The sequence below is a fragment of the Aethalodelphis obliquidens genome, unplaced genomic scaffold (genome assembly GCF_003676395.1).
Source record: "Aethalodelphis obliquidens isolate GAN/ISIS:26980383/991018 unplaced genomic scaffold, ASM367639v1 scaffold25, whole genome shotgun sequence".
Classification (NCBI taxonomy): Eukaryota; Metazoa; Chordata; class Mammalia; order Artiodactyla; family Delphinidae; genus Aethalodelphis; species Aethalodelphis obliquidens.
In genome coordinates this window covers 30,488,823-30,512,808 of record NW_020837969.1, presented here as the reverse complement: position 1 = coordinate 30,512,808, position 23,986 = coordinate 30,488,823, and the positions used below count along the sequence as shown (strand labels likewise).

The window sequence follows — 23,986 nt, the reverse complement described above, 5'->3', positions numbered from 1 at the left end:
CAGGAGGAAGTTCTCCATTTAATTTTCAGCAATTTCAGCCCTGGGGCTATAGGAGATAAGTCCTTTCTTCAGGGCACACCTGGAAGCCTTTAGGTCATTTACGCAACACTTGACCTGGGAATTCAGGTCTCTGAACTTATCTTTTCCTTTCCCTATGTTGTCCAGCAACATTAGGAGAAATCAACCAATGTCATTATATTCCTTCATTTTCCAAAAATGTTCAAAAATATCATATAGAGTCACGTGGCTCCTTTCTTCCTATAAGTGGTTGATTAGAAGTATCCAAAGCAGATATTTTGCATATCTCTGTAAACAGCAACTTTTTTCTTTTAGTCTTTATTGAATTTCTTACAATATTGCTTCTGTTTTGGATTTTTGGCCACGAGGCATGTGGGATCTTAGCTCCCTGACCAGGGACTGAATGCACACCCCTTCATTGGAAGACAAAGTCTTAACCACTGGACCACCAGGGAAGTTCCTGAGTCAACAGCATCTTAAAACTTAATCAGATTACAAAGCCAGTTCCAGGAATCCCAAAACCAATTCAGAAAACTCATCCTTTAAGTCCCCAAATCTGTATCAGTCAGGGTTCTCCAGAGAAACAGAACAGGAGATTATATATATATATATAGAGAGAGAGAGAGTGGGGGTGGGGGGGAGAGAGAGAGAGAGAGAGAGAGAGACATGAGATTATAGAAATTGGCTCATGTGGTTATGGAGGCCAAGAAATCCCATGATCTGCCATCTACAAACTGGAGAACCAGGAAAGCTGATGATGAATTCCGCCCAAGTCTGAAAGTCTAGAATGGGAATGGGGGTAGTGACAGTATAAGTCCCAGTCTGAAAAGCAGGAGTGCCAATGTCTGAAAGCAGGAGAAAATAGAAGTCTCAAATCAAGCACAGAGCAAATTCACTCTTCCTCTGTCCTTTTATTCTATTCAGGAGCTCAATGGATTAGATGCTGCCCACCAGCATCTTTGAGAGTGGTCTTTACTCAGTCTTCTGACTCAGATGCTAACCTCTTCCAGAGACTCCCTCACAGAAACGTTCAGAAATAATGTTTTAATCAGCTATCTGGGCATCCCTTAGCCCAGTTGAGGTGACACATAAAATTAAAAGTCACAAAAATTATAATATTTTATAAATCTTAGTATAACTTCAGTACACAAAAGGAAATTATTATCAGAAAAAAATTAGAAAAATCAACAAATATGTGAGGGATTTGAAAAATATGATGAAAACACATGACCTACCTCATATAGAGAACAGTATACCCAACCTCTGCAAAATACACATTTTAAATATGTATAAAAGTTTTAATGATATATATCACATGCTTAGGTATAAAATAACTCTTAACCAATTTCTCATGACTGAAATATTTCAGATTATGTTCTCTAACGAAAGTTAATTTAAGACAAATATATTATAAATATATAAAAATCCCCAAATATTTGATGTAATACTTTTCTAATTAATCCGTGGATCAAAGAGGAAAATTCAATGAAAATTAAAATATTCTTTGGTACATACTATAAAAATACTAAAGTAAAATCCATGACATAGGTAGGCCTTGCTTAGCGGGAATCTAAGCCATCTGAAAACTGCTGACACAAATAATCAATAATGAATCTATAGTAAGGAATAGAGGGGGAAAGGGGTGGGGTGGGAGGAATTGGGAGACTGGGACTGACACACATACATTGATACTATGTATAAAATAGACAACTGATGGGAACATACTGTATAGTACAGGGAATTCTACCTAATGCACTGTGGTAATCTAAATGGGAGGGAAGTCCAAAAGGGAGGGGATATCTGTATGTGTATGGCTGATTCATTTTGTTGTGCGGTGGAGGCTAACACAACATTGTAAAGCAACCATACTCCAGTAAAAATTAATAATTAAAAAAAAAGGAATCTGAATACACTAAAGTGGGTACACAGCTTTCAAAGAGGAGAAGCAGTAACAAGAGAAACACTGGATTCAACTCCTAGCTGAGTAAATGCCACTGGGACAAGTCACAGGCTAGCTGAAGTTTAGAAGCTCTGCAAGGAAGGAGGAAGGTTAAGACTTCCGGGGGTGGGGAGGAGATTCAGGTCAACCTAAAGAGCAGAAAGGAAAAGGGATGCTCTCTACCCTGGGGTCATGAGGCACAACTGGCAGGCCCTCAGGGCTTTATGGGGTGAGGGTCTTTGGCTGCTTTTACCTGATTCAGAGCCTTTTCTGGATTCAAGTTAGAGTAGATAGGTTGGAAGTTGGAACTGAAAATACAGAGAAAACACCAGACATAATTCAGGTGATTCAGGGGCAGATGATTTATTATTTCATAATTTAACCCTCAGCAGTGACAACAGAGGCGAGCGAGAAATATGTTTTTTCCTTCTTGGTTTAGGCCAGTTTCTGGTGATTTATTTGGTACCATCCTCTCTTCAGGCCAAGATTGTTAGAGACTGTTACTGTGAGGGAAAACAAGACAAAGCACACCACAAAATACCAGTTATTTATTATTTTTTTTGGAGCCCACATATCTCTAACACAAGAATTTATTTAAAAGGCATGGAAAACTGAAGAGAAAGGATGAAGAAAATAAAAATTGATTCCAGAAAAAAAAATCATCTGTTACCTTCAACTGCAAATATTCTTAGTCTTCTACTAGAGTGGCTTCCTAAAATATCCTAAGTGTTTATCTATTTTTGGTAACTAGGTCAATAAAGCAAAGTGCCTTTAAATTTCCATTCTAAGTATATAAACGGATTTTAGTTTAGAATAAAAACGAAAAATTGTGATGTTTCTAAGTACAATCACATTTTATAAAAGATAAAACACCAACATATACACCATATATACATCTATATATATTGAAATATTTTAAAATGATCATCCTAGGTGCTAAGATTAATGATGATAATTTTTTTATTCTTTTGAATATTTTTAAATGAACGTTTATTACTTGTACTGCTATAATAAGAAACAGAATGATTCACCTACTCACAAGCACGTGCAATTTATTGAATAAATCAAGAGAGGAGAGTCAAGGCAAGATTTGGGTATCCCAAGCTCTCCGGACTAAAAAGAATCTTATTGTCATTAAAATCGAAAATAATCCATCAGAATTATGAATGATGAAAACAGTTAAGCATAAAATAGAGTCAAATGTTTGTTGTAAACCTCAGCACAAAACTGAAAATGATAAAGTGTTTTTGGAACCAAGAAAATAATGTTTAAAAAACAGGAATTTATTAACATTAGGCTAGGTCTAAACTCCCAACTTACATAACAAAAAAAATCAGTGGAGCGAGAGAGATGGGAAAAGGTAAACGTACACTAAGCATCCCTCATACTAAAGGAAGTCTCAAAAATGCCTCTAATCCCTTACTTTTATATTACATATTTTTCTATTACATACTCATTTAAGAAACAGCTTATTACTAAGTGACACAGTGGAAAATAAAGAAAATTCAATACAATAGTGAAAAAGTAAAATTTAAGATAAACTAGAAAGCACATCACTCAAATGTACAAATGACTAAAAATAACTTATGAAGGTTACAACCTGACACAAATGGATTGGTGGTCATCATTACAATCAGGTAATTTGGCAGTAGATATCAAAAAGCAAGAGTGTAAATATTATATTTATGCTTTGATCAAGCTCTCTTCTAGGGATTTACCCTGAGGCTATAATTTATATAGCCTTTAGTTTATTATTTAGACTATTATAATTTATATAATAATATAAGGATGTTTATTACAGGGTGTTCATAATACAGAAAAACTGGAAGTAGTTTACATATTCATAATAATGGATTTTTTAAATGTTATTTTTCTTTTTTTTTTTTTTTTCCCCGGTACGCGGGCCTCTCACTGTTGTGGCCTCTCCCGTTGCGGAGCACAGGCTCTGGACGCGCAGGCTCAGTGGCCATGGCTCACGAGCCCAGCCGCTCTGTGGCATGTGGGATCTTCCCAGACCAGGGCACGAACCCGTGTCCCCTGCATCGGCAGGTGGACTCTCAAACCACTGCGCCACCAGGGAAGCCCTATGTTTATTCTTTAGAAAAAATTTTTAAGAATATATACATCTATATTGTTAATGGAACTTTTCTTTGGGTATTGTGATTATGAGAAATTTATCTTTAATTCATATACCTACCAAGGTATTTTAGATATTTTAATAAATACTTGATAATCATTAAAAATCAGAAAGATGCTTTCTGAAAATAAAAAGATCTAAATTTTAACTAATTGTTAGTTCTAAAGTTTACCTGGTTATCCCTACTTTCCTTTCATATGAATTTCAGAATCTTTTTCTCAATTTTTCCTACCCTTTTATATAAAAAATAGTGAATTTATGTTAAATATACAGAAGCTTACCTATATACAGATTATTGATATTTGAAAAGAAAAGAATAAGATTTAAAGTTAAAAGTATAAAAACAGAAGTAAAGACAAGCAGATTCAAATTAAATGGAAAAGGAAAAAAATATTTAAGGTAATTAGACTCAAAATTTATGGAAAATCTCCTTTGCAAAATTCTAGGAAATAAAAGTTTAGTTATAATATAAAGTAAATATAAAATGTAAGCATGATAGTTTTAAAAATGAAAATTGTAAACAACTGAAACCTGATAACTTTAGAAGATGCTAAACTGCTGAACTGTAATAAAAGTATTAAAGTGATAAAATATATGCTCCTGCCTGCAGTGTGTGAGAGTCCTTGTTGCTTGATATTCTAACCAACACTTGAGGTTGCCTGTTCTTTTAATTTTAGCCACTCTTATAGGTGTGTAGGGGACACTCGTTTTTATTTTAATTTGTCTCTTTCTGATGATTAGTGATGTTGAGCAATTTTTCATGTTTTGAGCTCCTTTGATATCATCTTTTGTGAAGCGTCTTTTCAAATATTTTGCCTATTAGGCTTTCCCGTGTTTTGTTACTGGTTTACAGGGATTCTGTATATATTCTGAGTATGAGTTCTTTATTGGAAATATGTATTACAGACATCTTCTCCCACATTGTGGCTTCCCTTTTCCCCTTCATAAGGGTGTCTTTTGTGAAGCAAAACTTCCTCAAGGTTTAAAAATTTTATTCTACTGTGCTTAAGAACACTTAAATGAGATCTACTCTCTTAACAAAAATTTAAGCATACATTTTTAACAATAGGGACAACGTTGTACAGCAGATCTCTAGATTTTGCACAATTGAGACTTCATTCTCATTGATTAGCAACATCCCACTTTACTGTCATCCCAGCCTGAAGCAACAACCATTCTACTCTCAGTTCTACGAGCTTCACTATTTGAGATAGCTTAAGTGGAATCATGCAGTTATTTGTCCTTCTGTGACTGGCTTATTTCACTCAGCATAATGTCCTCAAGGTTCATCTATGTTGTCATAAATGCAGGATTTCCTTCTTTTTAATGGCTGAACAACATTCCATTATATGTATATACCACATTTTCTTTATCCATTCATCCAATGATGGACATTTAGCTTGTATTCACATCTTGGCTATTGTAAGTGGTGCTGCAATGAACACGAAAATGCTAATACTGCTTTGAGATCCTGATTTCAATTCTTCCGGAAAAATATCCAGAAGTAGGATTGCTGGGTCATACAGTAGTTCTATTTTTAATTTTTTGAGGAATCTCCAACAGTTTTGCACAGTGGCCACAATATCTAGCATTCCCATCAACATTGTACAATGATTCCAATTTCTCCACATCCTTGCCAACACTTGTTGACTTTTGTGGGGTTTTTTTTTTTTATAATAGCCATTCTAACAGGTGATACCTCATATGGTTTTTTTTTTTTGTTTTTTTTTTAAACATCTTTATTGGAGTATAATTGCTTTACAATGGTATGTTAGTTTCAGCTTCACAACAAAATGAATCAGTTATATATATACATATGTTCCCATATCTCTTCCCGCTTGCGTCTCCCTCCCTCCCACCCTCCCTATCCCACCCCTCCAGGCGGTCACAAAGCACCGAGCTGATCTCCCTGTGCTATGCGGCTGCTTCCCACTAGCTATCTACCTTACGTTTGGTAGTGTATATATGTCCATGCCTCTTTATCGCTTTGTCACCGTTTACACTTCCCCCTCCCCATAGCCTCAAGTCCATTCTCTAGTAAGTCTGTGTCTTTATTCCTGTTTCACCCCTAGGTTTTTCATGACATTTTTTTTTTTTAATTCCATATATATGTGTTAGCATATGGTATTTGTCTCTCTCTTTCTGACTTACTTCACTCTGTATGACAGACTCTAGGTCTATCCACCTCATTACAAATAGCTCAATTTCGTCTCTTTTTATGGCTGAGTAATATTCCATTGTATATATGTGCCACATCTTCTTTATCCATTCATCTGATGATGGACACTTAGGTTGTTTCCATCTCTGGGCTATTGTAAATAGAGCTGCAATGAACATTTTGGTACATGACTCTTTTTGAATTATGGTTTTCTCAGGGTATATACCCAGTAGTGGGATTGCTGGGTCATATGGTAGTTCTATTTGTAGCTTTTTAAGGAACCTCCATACTGTTCTCCACAGTGGCTGTATCAATTTACATTCCCACCAACAGTGTAAGAGGGTTCCCTTTTCTCCACACCCTCTCCAGCATTTATTGTTTCTAGATTTTTTGATGATAGCCATTCTGACTGGTGTGAGATGATATCTCATTGTAGTTTTGATTTGCATTTCTCTCATGATTAGTGATGTTGAGCATTCTCTCATGTGTTTGTTGGCACTCTGTATATCTTCTTTGGAGAAATGTCTATTTAGGTCTTCTGCCCATTTTTGGATTGGGTTGTTTGTTTTTTTGTTATTAAGCTGCATGAGCTGCTTATAAATTTTGGAGATCAATCCTTTGTCAGTTGCTTCATTTGCAAATATTTTCTCCCATTCTGAGGGTTGTCTTTTGGTCTTCTTTATGGTTTCCTTTGCTGCGCAAAAGCTTTTAAGTTTCATTAGGTCCCATTTGTTTACTCTTGTTTTTATTTCCATTACTCTAGGAGGTGGGTCAGAAAGAATCTTGCTGTGATTTATGTCATAGAGTGTTCTGCCTATGTTTTCCTCTAAGAGTTTGATAGTTTCTGGCCTTACATTTAGGTCTTTAATCCATTTTGAGCTTATTTTTGTGTATGGTGTTAGGGAGTGATCTAACTTCATACTTTTACATGTAGCTGTCCAGTTTTCCCAGCACCACTTATTGAATAGGCTGTCCTTTCTCCACGGTACATTTCTGCCTCCTTTGTCAAAGATAAGGTGACCATATGTGCGTGGGTTTATCTCTGGGCTTTCTATCCTGTTCCATTGATCTATCTTTCTGTTTTTGTGCCAGTACCATACCGTTTTGATAACTGTAGCTTTGTAGTATAGTCTGAAGTCTGGGAGCCTGATTCCTCCAGTTCCTTCTTTCGTTCTCAAGATTGCTTTGGCTATTCGGGGTCTTTTGTGTTTCCATACAAATTGCAAAATTTTTTGTTCTAGTTCTGTGAAAAATGCCAGTGGTAGTTTGATAGGGATTGCATTGAATCTATAGATTGCTTTCGGTAGTAGAGTCATTTTCACAATGTTGATTCTTCCAATCCAAGAACATGGTATATCTCTCCATCTATTTGTATCATCTTTAATTTCTTTCATCAGTGTCTTATAATTTTCTGCATACAGATCTTTTGTCTCCTTAGGTAGGTTTATTCCTAGTTATTTTATTCTTTTTGTTGCAATGATAAATGGGAGTGTTTTCTTGATTTCACTTTCAGATTTTTCATCATTAGTATATAGGAATGCCAGAGATTTCTGTGCATTAATTTTGTATCCTGCCACTTTACCAAATTCATTGATTAGCTCTAGTAGTTTTCTGGTAGCATCTTTAGGGTTCTCTATGTATAGGATCATGTCATCTGCAAACAGTGACAGCTTTACTTCTTCTTTTCCGATTTGGATTCCTTTTATTTCCTTTTCTTCTCTGATTGCTGTGGCTAAAACTTCCAAAACTATGTTGAATAAGAGTGGTGAGAGTGGGCAACCTTGTCTTGTTCCTGATCTTAGTGGAAATGCTTTCAGTTTTTCGCCACTGAGGATGATGTTTGCTGTGGGCTTGTCATATATGGCCTTTATTATGTTGAGGCAAGTTCCCTCTATGCCTACTTTCTGCAGGGTTTTTATCATAAATGGGTGTTGAATTTTGTCAAAAGCTTTCTCTGCATCTATTGAGATGATCATATGGTTTTTCTCCTTCAATTTGTTAATATGGTTTATCACATTGATAGATTTGCGTATATTGAAGAATCCTTGCATTCCTGGAATAAACCCCACTTGATCATGGTGTATGATCCTTTTAATGTGCTGTTGGATTCTATTTGCTAGTATTTTGTTGAGGATTTTTGCATCTATGTTCATCAGTGATATTGGCCTGTAGTTTTCTTTCTTTGTGACATCCTTGTCTGGTTTTGGTATGAGGGTGATGGTGGCCTTGTAGAATGAGTTTGGGAGTGTTCCTCCCTCTGCTATATTTTGGAAGAGTTTGAGAAGGATAGGTGTTAGCTCTTCTCTAAATGTTTGATAGAATTCGCCTGTGAAGCCATCTGGTCCTGGGCTTTTCTTTGTTGGAAGATTTTTAATCACAGTTTCAATTTCAGTGCTTGTGATTGGTCTGTTCATATTTTCTATTTCTTCCTGATTCAGTCTTGGCAGGTTGTGCATTTCTAAGAATTTGTCCATTTCTTCCAGATTGTCCATTTTATTGGCATAGAGTTGCTTGTAGTAATCTCTCATGATCTCTTTTATTTCTGCAGTGTCAGTTGTTACCTCTCCTTTTTCATTTCTAATTCTATTGATTTGAGTCTTCTCCCTTTTTTTCTTGATGAGTCTGGCTAGTGGTTTATCTATTTTGTTTATCTTCTCAAAGAACCAGCTTTTAGTTTTATTGATCTTTGCTATTGTTTCCTTCATTTCTTTTTCATTTATTTCTGATCTGATTTTTATGATTTCTTTCCTTCTGCTAGCTTTGGGGTTTTTTTGTTCTTCTTTCTCTAATTGCTTGAGGTGCAAGGTTAGGTTGTTTATTCTAGATGTTTCCTGCTTCTTAAGGTGGGCTTGTATTGCTATAAACTTCCCACTTAGAACTGCTTTTGCTGCATCCCACAGGTTTTGGGTCGTTGTGTCTCCATTGTCATTTGTTTCTAGGTATTTTTTGATTTCCTCTTTGATTTCTTCAGTGATCACTTCATTATTAAGTAGTGTATTGTTTAGCCTCCATGTGTTTGTATTTTTTACAGATCTTTTCCTGTAATTGATCTCTAGTCTCATGGCGTTGTGGTCAGAAAAGATACTTGATACAATTTCAATTTTCTTAAATTTACCAAGGCTTGATTTGTGACCCAAGATATGATCTATCCTGGAGAATGTTCCATGAGCACTTGAGAAAAATGTGTATTCTGTTGTTTTTGGATGGAATGTCCTATAAATATCAATTAACTCCATCTCGTTTAATGTATCATTTAAAGCTTGTGTTTCCTTATTTATTTTCATTTTGGATGATCTGTCCTTGGTGAAAGTGGGGTGTTAAAGTCCCCTACTATGAATGTGTTACTGTCGATTTCCCCTTTTATGGTTGTCAGTATTTGCCTTATGTATTGAGGTGCACCTATGTTGGGTGCATAAATATTTACAATTGTTATATCTTCCTCTTGGATCGATCCCTTGATCATTATGTAGTGTCCTTCTTTGTCTCTTGTAATAGTCTTTGTTTTAAAGTCTATTTTGTCTGATATGAGAATTGCTACTCCAGCTTTCTTTTGGTTTCCATTTGCATGAAATACCTTTTTCCATCCCCTTACTTTCAGTCTGTATGTGTCTCTAGGTCTGAAGTGGGTCTCTTGTAGACAGCAAATATATGGGTCTTGTTTTTGTATCCATTCAGCCAATCTGTGTCTTTTGGTGGGAGCATTTAGTCCATTTACATTTAAGGTAATTATCGATATGTGTGTTCCTATTCCCATTTTCTTAATTGTTTTGGGTTCGTTATTGTAGGTCCTTTCCTTCTTTTGTGTTTCTTGCCTAGAGAAGTTCCTTTAGCAGTTGTTGTAGAGCTGGTTTGGTGGTGCTGAACTCTCTCAGCTTTTGCTTGTCTGTAAAGGTTTTAATTTCTCCATCAAATCTGAATGAGATCCTTGCTGGGTAGAGTAATCTTGGTTGCAGGTTTTTCTCCTTCAACACTTTCAATATGTCCTGCCACTCCCTTCTGGCTTGCAGAGTTTCTGCTGAAAGATCAGCTGTTAACCTTATGGGGATTCCCTTGTGTGTTATTTGTTGTTTTTCCCTTGCTGCTTTTAATATGTTTTCTTTGTATTTAATTTTTGACAATTTGATTAATATGTGTCTTGGCGTATTTCTCCTTGGATTTATCCTGTATGGGACTCTCTGTGCTTCCTGGACTTGATTAATGATTTCTTTTCCCATATTAGGGAAGTTTTCAACTATAATCTCTTCAAATATTTTCTCAGTCCCTTTCTTTTTCTCTTCTTCTTCTGGAACCCCTATAATTCGAATGTTGGTGCGTTTAATGTTGTCCCAGAGGTCTCTGAGACTGTCCTCAGTTCTTTTCATTCTTTTTTCTTTATTCTGCTCTGCAGTAGTTATTTCCACTATTTTATCTTCCAGGTCACTTATCCGTTCTTCTGCCTCAGTTATTCTGCTATTGATCCCATCTAGAGTACTTTTAATTTCATTTATTGTGTTGTTCATCGTTGCTTGCTTCATCTTTAGTTCTTCTAGGTCCTTGTTAACTGATTCTTGCAATTTGTCCATTCTATTGTCCATTCTATCTCCAAGATTTCGGATCAACCTTACTATCATTATTCTGAATTCTTTTTCAGGTAGACTGCCTATTTCCTCTTCATTTGTTAGGTCTGGTGGGTTTTTATCTTGCTCCTTCATCTGCTGTGTGTTTTTCTGTCTTTTCATTTTGCTTATCTTACTGTGTTTGGGGTCTCCTTTTTTGCAGGCTGAAGGTTCGTAGTTCCTGTTGTTTTTTGTGTCTGTCCCCAGTGGCTAAGGTTGGTTCAGTGGGTTGTGTAGGCTTCCTGGTGGAGGGTACTAGTGCCTGTGTTCTGGTGTATGAGGCTGGATCTTGTCTTTCTGGTGGGCAGGTCCACGTCTGGTGGTGTGTTTTGGGGTGTCTGTAGACTTACTATGATTTTGGGCAGCCTCTCTGCTAATGGGTGGGGTTGTGTTCCTGTCTTGCTAGTTGTTTGGCATAGGATGTCCAGCACTGTAGCTTGCTGGTCGTTGAGTGAAGCTGGGTGCTGGCGTTGAGATGGAGATCTCTCGGAGATTTTTGCTGTTTGATATTATGTGCAGCTGGGAGGCCTCTTGTGGACCAGTGTCCTGAAGTTGGCTCTCCCACCTCAGAGGCACAGCACTGAGTCCTGGCTGCAGCCCCAAGAGCCTTTCATCCACAGGGCTCCTTAATTTGGGATGATTCGTTGTCTATTCAGGTATTCCACAGATGCAGGGTATATCAAGTTGATTGTGGAGCTTTAATCCGCTGCTTCTGAGGCTGCTGGGAGAGATTTCCCTTTCTCTTCTTTGTTCTGACAGTTCCCAGGGGCTCAGCTTTGGATTTGGCCCCGCCTGTGCGTGTAGGTCGCCGGAGGGCGTCTGTTCTTTGCTCAGACAGGACGAGGTTAAAGGAGCCGCTGATTCGGAGGCTCTGGCTCACCCAGGCCGGGGGGTAGGGAGGGTCACGGAGTGCGGGGCGGGCCTGCAGCGGCAGAGGCCGGCGTGAAGCTGCAGCCTGAGGCGCGCCGTGCGCTCTCCCCGGGAGCCGTCCCTGGATCCCGGGACCCTGGCAGTGGCGGGCTGCACAGGCTCCCCAGAAGGGCGTGTGGCTAGTGACCTGTGTTCGCACACAGGCCTCCTGGCGGCGGCAGCAGCGGCCTTAGCGTCCCATGTCCGTCTCTGGGCTCCGCACTCTTAGCCGCGGCTCGCGCCCGTCCCTGGAGCTCTCTCAAGCAGCGTTCTTAATCCCCTCTCCTCGTGCACCAGGAAACAAAGAGGGACGTAAAAGTCTCTTGCCTTTTCGGCAGGTCCAGACCCCTCCCCGGACTCTCTCCCGGCCAGCCGCGTCGCACCAACGCCCTGCAGGCTGTGTTCATGCCGCCAACCTCAGTCCTCTCCCGGCGCTCCGACAAAAGCCGGAGCCTCAGCTCCCAGTCCCGCCCGCCCCGGCGGGCGAGCAGACAAGCCTCTCGGCTGGTGAGTGCCGGTCGGCCCGATCCTCTGCGCTGGAATCTGTCCGCTTTGCCCTCCGCACCCCTGTTGCTGTTCTCTCCTCCGCGGCTCCCAAGCTCCCCCACTCCGCCTCCCGAAGTCTCCACCCGCGAAGGGGCTTCCTAGTGTGTGGACACTTTTCCTCCTTCACAGCTCTCTCCCGCTGGTGCAGGACCCGTCCCTATCCTTTTGTCTCTGTTTAGTTTTTTCTTTTGCCCTAACCAGGTACGTGGGGGGTTCTTGCCTTTTGGGAGGTCTGAGGTCTTCTGCCAGCGTTCAGTAGGTGTTCTGTAGGAGTTGTTCCACGCGTAGATGTATTTCTGGTGTATCTGTGGAGAGGAAGGTGATCTCCGCGTCTTACTCTTCTGCCATCTTCCCGGAAGTCCCCTCATATGGTTTTGATTTGAATTTCCCTGATGATTAGTGATCTGAGCTATCTTTTCCTATATCTGTTGGCCCTAAGTATGGTATTTTGGGAGAAGCATCTATTCAAGTCTTTAGCCCATTTTAAAATCAGGTTTTATTTTCTTTTTTGTATCAATGGTAGGAGTACCTTATGTGTTTTGGTTATTAACCCTTTTTCTGATACATGGTTTAAAAATATTTTATCCCATTCCATAGGTTGCTCTTTCACTCTATTAAATGTTTCCCTTGCTGTGCGGAAGCCTTTTTAGTTTGATGGAGCCCCACTTGTCTATTTTTTGCTTTTGTTGCCTGTACTTTTGATATCAACCCAAAAATTCATTGTGAAGACCAATGATATGAAGTTTTCCCCCTATGTTTTCTTCTAGGAGTTTTACACTTTGGGGTCACTTTTAATCCACTTTGAGTTGATTTTTGTGTATGATGTAAGGGTTCAATTTCATTCTTTTGCATGTGGCTATCCAGTTTTCCCACCAACATGTCCCACTGCATATTCTTAGTACCCTTTCAAAGGTCATTTGACCATCTATGTGGGGATTGAATCCTGGGCTCTCTATTCTGTTCCATTGGTCTTTATCTGTCTTTATAACAGTACCATACTGTTTTGATTACAGTAGATTTGCAATATATTTTAAAATCAGGATGTATGATGCGTCCAGCTTTGTTCTTTCTCAAAATGTTTTGGCTATTGAGGGTCCTTTGTGGTTCCACATAAATTTTAGAATTTTTTTAATATCTCTGTGAAAAATGCCACTGGAATTTTGAGAGGGGTTTCATTGAATTTGTAGATACCTTTGAGTGGTATGGATATTTTAACAATATTAATTGTTTCAGCCCATGAACACAGGATGTCTTTCCATTTCTTTCACTGTTTTCTTGTAGTTATCAGTACACAAGTCTTTCACATTCTTAGTTAAGTTTATTTGTAAGTATTTTATTTTTTGATCCAATTATCTATGGGATTGTTTTCTGAACTTCATTTTAAGATAGCTTATTTTTAGTATATAGAAATGTAACTGATTATTGTACAATGATCTTGGAGCCAGCAGCTTTATTAATCTTGTTTATTAGTTCTAATAATTTTTTGTGGAATCTTTAGGGTTTTTTATGTGTAAGAACATGACATCTGAAAACAAAAACAACTTCACTTCTTCCTTTCTGATGTAGATGTCTTTTGTCACCTAATTGCTCTGGCTAATACTTCCAGTACTAGGTTGAATACATATGGTGCCAGTGGGCATTCTTACCTTGTCCCTGATGTTAGAGGAAATGCTTCAACGTTTTCAGTTTGACTATGATATTAGCTGTTAGCTTCTCATATATGGCCTTTATCATGCTGTAAATTCCTTCTATTCTTAATTTGTGGAAAGAATATATCATAAGAACATTTTGAATTTTGTCAAACGTTTTTTCTGTGTCTATTGAGACGATCTTGTCATTTTCATTCGTCATTTTGTTAATGTGGTGGGTGTATCACATAGACTGATTTTCATATGTCGAACCATCCTTGCACTCCCATGATGTCACTTTCTCATGGTGCATGATCCTTTTCATGTGCTGTTGAATTTGCTTTGCTAGTAGTTTGTTGAGAATTTTTGCATCTATATTCATCACAGATATTAGCTTGTAGTTTCCTTTTTCTGTAGTGTCCTTATCAATTTTGGTATCAGAGTAATGCTGGCCTCATAAAATGAGTGTTACCTCCTTTTCTACTTTTTGGAAGAATTTTAGAAATATTGGCTTTAATCCATCCTTAAATGTTTGGCAGAATTCACCAGTAAAGCCAATCTGTCCTGGGCTTTTCTTTGTTGGGAGGGTTTTAGTTACTGGTTCAATCTCCTTAACTAGTTTTTAATCTGCTCACTTTCTATTTCTTCATGATTTAATCTTGGCAGGTTGTATGTTTCCAGGAATGTATTCATTTCTTTTTGGTTCTTCAGTTTCTTAGCATACAAATATTCACAGTAATCTTTCATGAACTATAAACTATAAAAAGATTATTTGTATAGTATCATTTGTAATGTCTCCCCTCTTATTTCTGGTTTTATTTATATTAGTCTTCTCTCTTTTTGTGTTAGATGGTCTAGCGAAAGGTTTCTTTCTTTTTTCAAAAAACATGCTTACTTTTGTTGATATTTAAAATTGCTTTTTTCTTCTTCATTTTGTTCATATCTCCTCTGACCTTTACTATTTCCTTCCTTTCACTTACTTTGGGCTTAGTTTGTTCTTTTCTTCATTCCTTGATGTGTAAAGTTCGGTTGTTATTTGGGATCTTAAGACAGTAAAATGAATGAAAACTCCAAGGCTCTATCTTATTAGCAATAATTTTTTTCTGAGATAATATTATAACTATAAGCACATCTGACATTTTTATAATATCAGTCCTCTTATTATGTGGCAGTAAAATGTCATCAACATATAAGTGCTGCTTACCAAACCTCAAAAAAAAAAAAAAGAATCCTAAAACTTATGTGGTCATAAATGTTAGTGTGGGTGCACAAAAATCACTCCTTTGGTGTAGGTCAGGGAGGAGAGGTTGAGACATAATGAAATCAAGTTTTATTGTTTAGCATTATAAAATCACCTACAATGGGAACCACAAAGAATATTATTAACAAATGTTTTGGTTTCAAGCTAACAATTTTTAAGTGCTCCTTCAATAATGATCAAAAGGTATGATGCCAAATGGTTAATCAATCACTCGTTCTACACTCACCTTACACTGAGTGACAACTTGCTGTTACTGCTGCTTTCTTCCGACACAGACCTATAACATCGATAAAGTTTATTTTAAATAAGTGGGGGAATTTAAGAATGTTGAACAATTAAGTGACTATTTGAACAAAAAATGTTCTTCAAAGAAACAGAGTGATTCACTACATAAAATGTCTCCTTCCAGCAAAATAAAATAAAACTGGTACCATCTCAATATTAGAACAAATGCCATCAGCCACCTTGCTTTGTTGACAAAATCCTCACATCCTCATTTCACATTTACTCAATTTTACAGATAGGCCCCCTGATTCTATGATATCACTAACTCCTCAGGCCAAATTAAACCAAAACCATAAAGTAGCAGTCAAAAATTTCAGTTAATTTTTCCATATATTTCTACAGATTTCTTTCATCCTCTCGTAACATACTCAGATCTTCTCTTCATATCACTTCTTGGAAGGTAAAACTAGAGGTAAATACCTCTCTGGAAGAATACAGTAAATTATGACTAAGGGGCTCAATAATGATGTTTAAATAGTTGTGTAACTGATTACAGATAATATGGTGATTTCATTTATTAATCTGGTGTACCCAAAAGTTTATGATACATTGGAAAGCTATTATCTCACATTTTGTATAGTTATAGAGAATAATTTTAAGAACATAAAGATTAAATCCCTTGCTCAAGATATCATAGTTAGCAAGATATGTAAGATTTAGGAGTTGAAACCAGGTTTTCTGAGGCTAAATATAATTTTCTCCCCACTCCATGATGCTTCCTCCTGTCTCCTAACCTGATTAGTATGAATTACACATGTAATTTCTAGCTGAGAAGTGACTGGACAAATCAGCAATAATTAGGAAAATAAATATTATGCAGGCAGGTTCATAGGTATTTTATCTAGTTGAGTGGGCTGTTCTGATAAAGTTATTTACCACTGGTCTGAGGATCTATATCTTAAAATTTTATTTATTTATTTACTTTTTAAATGCAGTGTTATTTATTCTCACGAAGCTCATGGACAATTTGACTATTTAGACAGAATCAGTGGATTAAGAGGACGAATAAACCTCCACAATACCCTTGGCACCCATATCTCCTCCTCAAGTGATACTGGTGGTAAAATGAATGGTTTTAGTAATGAGTAAAACCAGAGAAAACATGAAAACACCAAGCTAGTTTGAAATGTATCCCTGGGCCATACTCATATTGTTTTACCTACAGTTTTAGCTTATTCCTGATGAAACCTGACTACTTTTTGCTTGACTTATTTAATTTAATAAGAATGAAAATATATATACCTCTCACTTTCAGGTTCTCCTCTGTAGCATAGCTCCCTTATTTTACTCTGGTTTATTATAATAGCAATAATAATGATGAACACAGGTAGAGAAGTGTAGAAAATCAGTTGAAATCTGTGTTTTGGATGACTGAGAGATCTCTGCAGCAATAACTTTTTACCTAGAATGGAAAGCATCCATTTCAAATTATGTCAGAGATTTTATTAACCAAATCAAAAGGTGGAGGGGTATCATTACCAACAATATTCCCCAAAACTAAAAATTTCATTCACATAGACTGTGAATATAATAAAATCTGAAAACCTAAACTAATATATAAAATGGGCTGTTACTAGCGCTTTACTGATGTTTTTGAGTTTTCAAACTTCCACCCAATGGTGATTTCCTTGATTGAAGGTAGTAATGTTCTTTCATGGACCACATATTTAATACTTGCAAATATTTCTTCAATTCTGTTCTGATACAGGGTTTCCGAGGCTCAAACATGTATATCACAAAGAGTATTGGATTGTACCTGTATGTGAGAATTAAATCTGGGGTATCTGGCATTTAATTTCTCTTACATTACTACAATTTTTTTCCTAAAAATTAAAAATCAGTAGTCTCTAAACTTAAGTTCGTTAATCAAATATGCAGCAATAGGAAATTGTTAAAATGGCTCTAGAATTATTTTATAGAATGCACGGCTAAGCTTGGCTTTGACCCACTTCTGACTGACTAGTGCTAATATCTACATTTTCCTCATCTGTTCTTGTAGATTCTCAGCTGACATCTGCATTCACCTTTCCGGATTCATAACGTATCGAGTTCTGCTTTCTCCACAATTTGTTGGTATGCTTCCTTTTATTTGATATGAACTGTGACTCTATCACTTCGCCGCACTGGAGGAGCTGACGGTCAGAAGAGCAACTCCCCAGCTACAGTGTGGATGACCGCTGAGGCTCAAAATACTTCTCCTACTACTGTCCCAGCACTTCTCCCTTTTCCCCCATGTGTTTGTTTTAAACAAGTTCAAGGTAGGAGCAACATTTTCTTTTTCAGTCAGCTTTGTGCATGCGCTTGGGGCTCCCAGTATCTTCGAGACAAAGATTACGTGATATTTGTAATTAGAAAACAAGTGAATCAGATGAAGAGATCAGCCTCTCTGGCCATATACTGCAGATTGATTCTCAGCTATGTGTATAGTCTTCCGGGTAATCAGTGATACCACATGGGTTATTTGAAAATGAATGTAATATATGCCCAGGTGGCCTTGGAAGTCTAAGTAGGAAAAACTGGTCTCACTTCTTTCGCTTATACTGTCTAGTTTTAACAAGCACTACTTATTTATACCAGCCAACAAAGAATATTTTCTACTAACTCTCCTCTCAGTTTGGTGACCTTCATTAAGTTAATTACTCGGAATCTCCATTTCCCATTGGTTAAACTAGTCCCCAGTAATCTGCCTCAAGGCTTCTACCTCCTTCTAAAGATGCCTCAGGGAATCATCCAGTCATTTAACTATTGTTCATGGTTTTTCACCTCCTTCCTTTTATGACCCCAAAGTGTCTTAGCCTTTATGACTCAAGCGTTTAACTGTCATATCAAACTCCCCAAAACATAGATCTTACCCATACCAAACTTCATGGGTAAATATCAGGTATAGAAATAAAAGATTTTTCCCTGGAGGAGCCAGCATGCATCAGCGGCAGCTCCCAAAGCTTCCCTATCCTCCACCCTGTGCCACATTCAGATTGATTACAGAAAACACAGATGGAGAGCTTTGTGTAAAGTAGACACAAGATTGCTCATAAACAGTCATTTCACTTTTGCACTGTTAGTTACACAGTTTACATGATTACCAAGTTTCTCCAGCCAGCTATTCCACCATAAGTCCAGGTTTACTTAGAATAATCTATATATACGGATAAGTATATCCTGCCAAAAACATTTTATAGAGAGGGACTCCTGTTATCTTTCTCTAGCAAACACTGTTCATATATGTAACAGTTAATTTTATGCATCCGTTTGACAGGGCCACGATGACCTCAGATATTTGGTCAAATATTATTCTGGCTGTTTCTATGGGGTGTTTTCAAATGAGATTAACATTCAAATCAGTAGACTGAGTAAAGCAGTAGCTTTCTTTAACGTGGGTGGGCCTCATCCTGGAGGCCTTAATAAAACAAAAACACTGACCCTCCAGTGGATATGGGAAGATCCTTCCTGCCTGAGGTACCCAAACTGAGACATCAGCTTTCCTGACCTTCAGGCCTGCTGCTCTTCACACAAAAATTGCACCATTGGCTCTCCTGGAGCTGCAGTTTACTGACTCACTCTGCACATCTTGGGATTTGTCAGCCTCCGTAATCACATGAGACAATCAGTTCCTTCTAAAACATCTCTCTCTCTCTCTCTCTCTCTCTCCATACTATTGATCCTGTTTCTCTGGAGAATTTTGATTTTGGTACCAAGAAGCAGGGTGTTGTTATAATAAATACCTAAATATGTGGAAATGGCTTTGGGACTCGTAATGGGTAGTGGCTAGAGGAATTTTGAGGCACATTTTAGAAAACTCCTAGATTAATCTGAAGAGACTGTTGGTAGAAACATGGACGGTGAAAGCAACTCTGGTGAGGGCTCAGGGAGAAAAGAGGAGAGCAGAAGAGAAAGCCTACATCTTCTTAGAGAGTAAAAAGATAATCATGAACAGAATGGTGGTAGAAATATTTACATGAAAGTTGTTTCTGGTGAGATTTTAGACAGAAAAGGAAAATGATTAAGAAAAGGCAACTCCTGCTGTAAAGTGGCAAAAAACTTGGCTAAATTGTAACCTCGTGTTTTATGGAAGATAGAACTTGTGAGCCATGAAACTGGATAATAGCTGAGAAGATTTCTAAGTGAAATGTTGAAGATGTAGTCTGGGTACTCCTGACTGCTTATAGTAATATGTGAGAGAAGGAGATAAATTGAAGAAGTAAGCGTTACACAGGGAGGTACCAGAACTTAAAGATTTGGAGAATTCTCAGTCTATCCATATTGCAAAAAATGGGAAAACATGTTTTAGAGAGAACATACCAAAAGTGTGGATGGAAAAATCATCTGATAAAGAGACTGTGCATGTGAACCACCTCAGGAATAAGGATGAGATTACACCAGCAGAAACATTGCTGGGCCAAGCTCCCCCGCCCAGTGGTTGAGAGGGGCAGGGCCACTCCAAAGAGCAGTATGGATGGGGCCTCTATCCACAGCTGAAGGAGTAGGGTAGCCTCTACTGCAGGCTCTGGGGTTATGCTGCTACCCCAATGGGCCTGGAGGGCAGAAAATCAAACCTAAGAGGATTATCTTCCAACCTTAAAATCGAATTGAATTTGCCTTGCTAGGTTTTATTTGTATTTACTGGGATCTGTCACCCCTTTCTTCTTTCCAATTTCTCCCTTTAGGAACAAGAATGTCTATCCTATGCCTGTCTCACCTTTGTTTTTTGGAAGCACATAACTTGTCTGATTTCACACGTTCATAAATGGCGAAGAATTTTCCCTCAAGATGAATCATACCTCAAGTCTCACCCATTCCTGATGTAGATGATATTTAGAAGAGACGTTGTATTTGGAATTTATACTGAAACGGGTTAAGACTTTTGGAGCTACTGAGATGGGGTGGACATATTCTGCATAAAAGGAGGACATGAATTTGGGGAGCCATACGATGGAATGTTATGGACTGAATAGTGTTCCCCCAAATTCATATGCTGATTTGAATCCCTAAACCCCAGTGTGATGGTATTTGGAGATGAGGCCTTTGGGAGGTAATTAGGGTTGAGATCATAAGGGTGGGGTCCTAATCTGATGGAACTGATGTTCTTATAAGAGGAGGAGGAGACACCAGAGAGCTTTCTCTCTCCACACACACAGAGGACTCAGCAAGAAGGCAGCCATATGCAAGCCAGGAAGAGAGCTCTCACCAGAAACCGAATTTGCCAGCACCTCGATCATGGGTTCCCAGCCTCCACAGCTGTGAGAGAATAAATTTCTATTGTTTAAGACACCCAGTCTGTAGCATTTTGTTATGGCAACCAAGCAGACTAATAGTGTATTTTCATGAAAGAATGGATGAGGTCATTTATTCCCTAGGCCATCCATTGAAGGGAGAACTAGCTGTGGAACACCAAACAAGTGATTACCAGTGGACAGTGGGAAGGGGGGAGGGGAAAGGGATTAAAAGGTATAAACTTCTATGTAGAAAATAAGCTACAAGGTTATATTTGTGCAGCACAGGGAATAGAGCCAATATCCTAATAACATTAAATGGACTATAATCTATAAAAACTTTGAATCACTATGCTGTAAACGTGAAACTAATACATTGTAAATTGACTGTACTTCAAAAAAAACACTTTCCTTCCTAGCGATATTCATTACCTAATAGTCTAGAGAACTTCAGACTAGAAGACAAGATGGTTTAGTATTAGAAAATCTTCAAAGGCAATATAAGACAATATAATCAGTTCAATAGATGCCTTACACATATCTAATAAAGCCCAAAATACATTCCTGATTTTAAATAAAATTGGGAGAGATAAATATTTTCTCAACAAGATAAATATTGAATCAAAAGGAGCAGCCTTTTCATGAGACAATATTAGAAGTATTCCTAAGAAGTAATGATAGCCTCTTTCATGATGATTTCCTGTTATTCTGAATGGATTACCCAATACAATTATGAAATGAGAGAGAGATAAGGTGAAATTAACTGAAGAAGAGGAAAGAAAGGAAAATTATTATTAAAAAGGTGTGGCAAAATTATTAACTTCAGTTCATATCATTTAAAAAATATCAACCCCCTAAAAAAATCAACTAAAAGCCTTTTGAAAATGATGATAGTCCATTGATAATATGTACACACAAAAAATCAGGTTTCCTATAAAAAGTAGCAATTTAAAATACAACAGATCGGGCTTCCCTGGTGGCGCAGTGGTTGAGAGTCCGTCTGCCAATGCAGGGGACACGGGTTCGTGCCCCGGTCCGGGAAGATCCCATATGCCACGGAGTGGCTGGGCCCGTGATCCATGTGCTCCGCAACGGGAGAGGCCCGTGTACCGCAAAAAAAAAAAAAAAAAAAAAAAAGATAATAAAATACAACAGATCTTCCGATAACAACGTTCAACAAAATGATGATATTCTTAAAAATTAAACTGGCAATTTTTGATCCATAGATCCTGATATACCCATAGAGAGATCAAAACCACAATGAGTTATCACTTTACACTCATTAGGTTGGTTACTATAAAAAGAAAAGTTGGTGAGGATATGGAGAAATTAGAAAACTCATTGATGAGAATGTAAAATGATTCAGCCTCTATGAAAAAGAGTTTGGTGGTTCCTCAGAAAGTTAAATATAGGATTACTATATTATCCAGCAATTCCACATTTAGGTATATACTCAAAGTATTGAAAGCATGGACTCAAACAGATATTTGTACACCCACATTCACAGCATCATTATCCACAATAGTCAAAATGCGGAAGTAAGCCAGGTATCCATCAACAGATCAATGGATAAACCAAATGTGATATATACATGCAACCGAATATTATATGGTCTTAAAATCGAACGAAATTTTGACATGCTACAACATGGGTGAACTTTGAAGACATTATGTTAAATGAAACAAACCATAAATAAAAGGACAAATAATGTATAATTCCACTTCTATAAGGTATGTGAAAGTGGTCAAATTCATAGAAACAGAAAGTAGAATGGTGGCCTCCAGGGGTTGAGGAAGAGAGGAATGGGGGATTATCGTTTAATGAATATAGAGTTCCAGTTCTTCAAGATGAAAGAGTTCTGGAGATGGATGGTGGGTTTACAACAGTGTACACCAATATATTTAATGTCACTGATTCATACATTTAATAATGGTTAAATTGGTAAATTTTATGTTATGCATGTTTAACAATTAAACATATACATATAAAAATGTATGTGTGTTAGAAAAGGTCAAAAATATCACTAGAAGTGATTGTCAAGGGTAATGAAAGAAAAATATGCAGAATAATTATAAATTTCCTACAACCATAAGATAATTGGGAAGCCTCATGAAATTAAAGAAATGCGAGTGGAAATTTTTTTACTGTTGGCTTGTCATAGATTTAAAAGGTTGATAATAACACCTGAAAAATCAATAATAATATATAATATTAGTAGTGGTTAACTTCTGGGGTTAAGATTATATAAAAATTATTAAAAGAAAAATTATAATATAAGATTAAATAAACTTGATGTATAAATTTTATATACCAAGTAGACAAGTTAACAAAAATATATGAGGATTTAGATTCTAGAATATGCAAACAAGTAAGTCATACACACAACCACATATATACTTAATTATATTTAATTATGTACATATGTTGTATCTTTGTATGTAATGCTGTAAAAACAGATTACACATTCTTTGAAAATATCCATGAAATATTAACAAAAGACAATAAGATACTGGTTACAAATAAGGCCAGGATAAATTCCATAATTTGAGGTTTTTCCAGGCCATATACTGTTAACATAAGTCAATGATATTCAAAATAAATAAAATGAGGATATAAAGCAAACTTGGATTCCTTGGGATCACCTTGCCTCTCAAACTGTTTATGCCCCCAAATGCATTCAGCATCACAAGGGCGTCTCCCACATGGAGTCCAGGCCCATCAGCAGCCCAGGGTTTCCTTGACTGGGTACAGGGCCCCAAGGAGATAATTTGGGCACAGAACAGGCAGTCAGCTGGCATACCAGCCCAGGGCTTTCGGGGTAGACCTACAGGCCCCAGAATAGAGGGGATGAATACAGCCTACGGCAGCTGACTAAAAGAAACTAGTTGTATTGGAAGGTTTCCTCTGAGCCCAGGCTCAGGTGCAACCACAGTACTGCCATTTGGACCTAAAGTGGCCTAGGGTAACTAACCATGACTGTTGGCCTGGCACTGTTCCAAGTGTTGTCAGGAAAGCCTTATATACCGGGGCATCCATTAACAGGATGGGAAATTTTCTGATTTTTAGAAACTGGCTTGGAAGTTTGGAAGCACAAAACAAAATTCATACAGAAGCTTAAAAAAAACACCCAGGAACTAAAAGCAACATTGTTTTGGTGTCAAGTGAATATAGCATAGGTTATCTGCAGTTGCTGTTGCTGTTTTTAACTCTGACTACTGATATTCACTCTGAGTGATGTGACTTAAGTGTGCAACCTAAGGGTATTGAAATCATTAATGTGAACAGTACATCTTTGACTTA

General features: G+C 37.5%; 2 protein-coding genes across 6 annotated transcripts in view; one reads left to right on the top strand and one right to left on the bottom strand.

Moving 5' to 3' along the window:
* Positions 1-20,744, top strand: part of ADAM2 (ADAM metallopeptidase domain 2) — a 106,070-nt gene extending 85,326 nt beyond the window's left edge. The window contains exons 21-22 of the mRNA XM_027122889.1: positions 17,476-17,734; positions 20,141-20,744. The gene's annotated coding sequence lies outside the window, so the exon portion shown is untranslated. The remainder of the gene's footprint in view (positions 1-17,475; positions 17,735-20,140) is intronic.
* The window catches only part of LOC113628890 (disintegrin and metalloproteinase domain-containing protein 5-like), a 171,080-nt gene that overhangs the window by 30,999 nt on the left and 116,095 nt on the right, over positions 1-23,986 (bottom strand). Inside the window, exons 19-21 of one of the 5 annotated variants that reach the window (XM_027122884.1) lie at positions 16,719-16,878; positions 15,418-15,468; positions 2,211-2,265 (exon numbers count right to left, since the gene is read on the bottom strand). In XM_027122884.1, the coding sequence (XP_026978685.1) occupies positions 2,211-2,265; positions 15,418-15,468; positions 16,719-16,878 (266 nt within the window). Of the gene's footprint in view, positions 1-2,210; positions 2,266-2,304; positions 2,461-15,417; positions 15,469-16,718; positions 16,879-23,986 lie in introns of those variants that run through there. The other 4 variants (XM_027122885.1, XM_027122886.1, XM_027122887.1 and 1 more) reach the window with 4 other exon arrangements.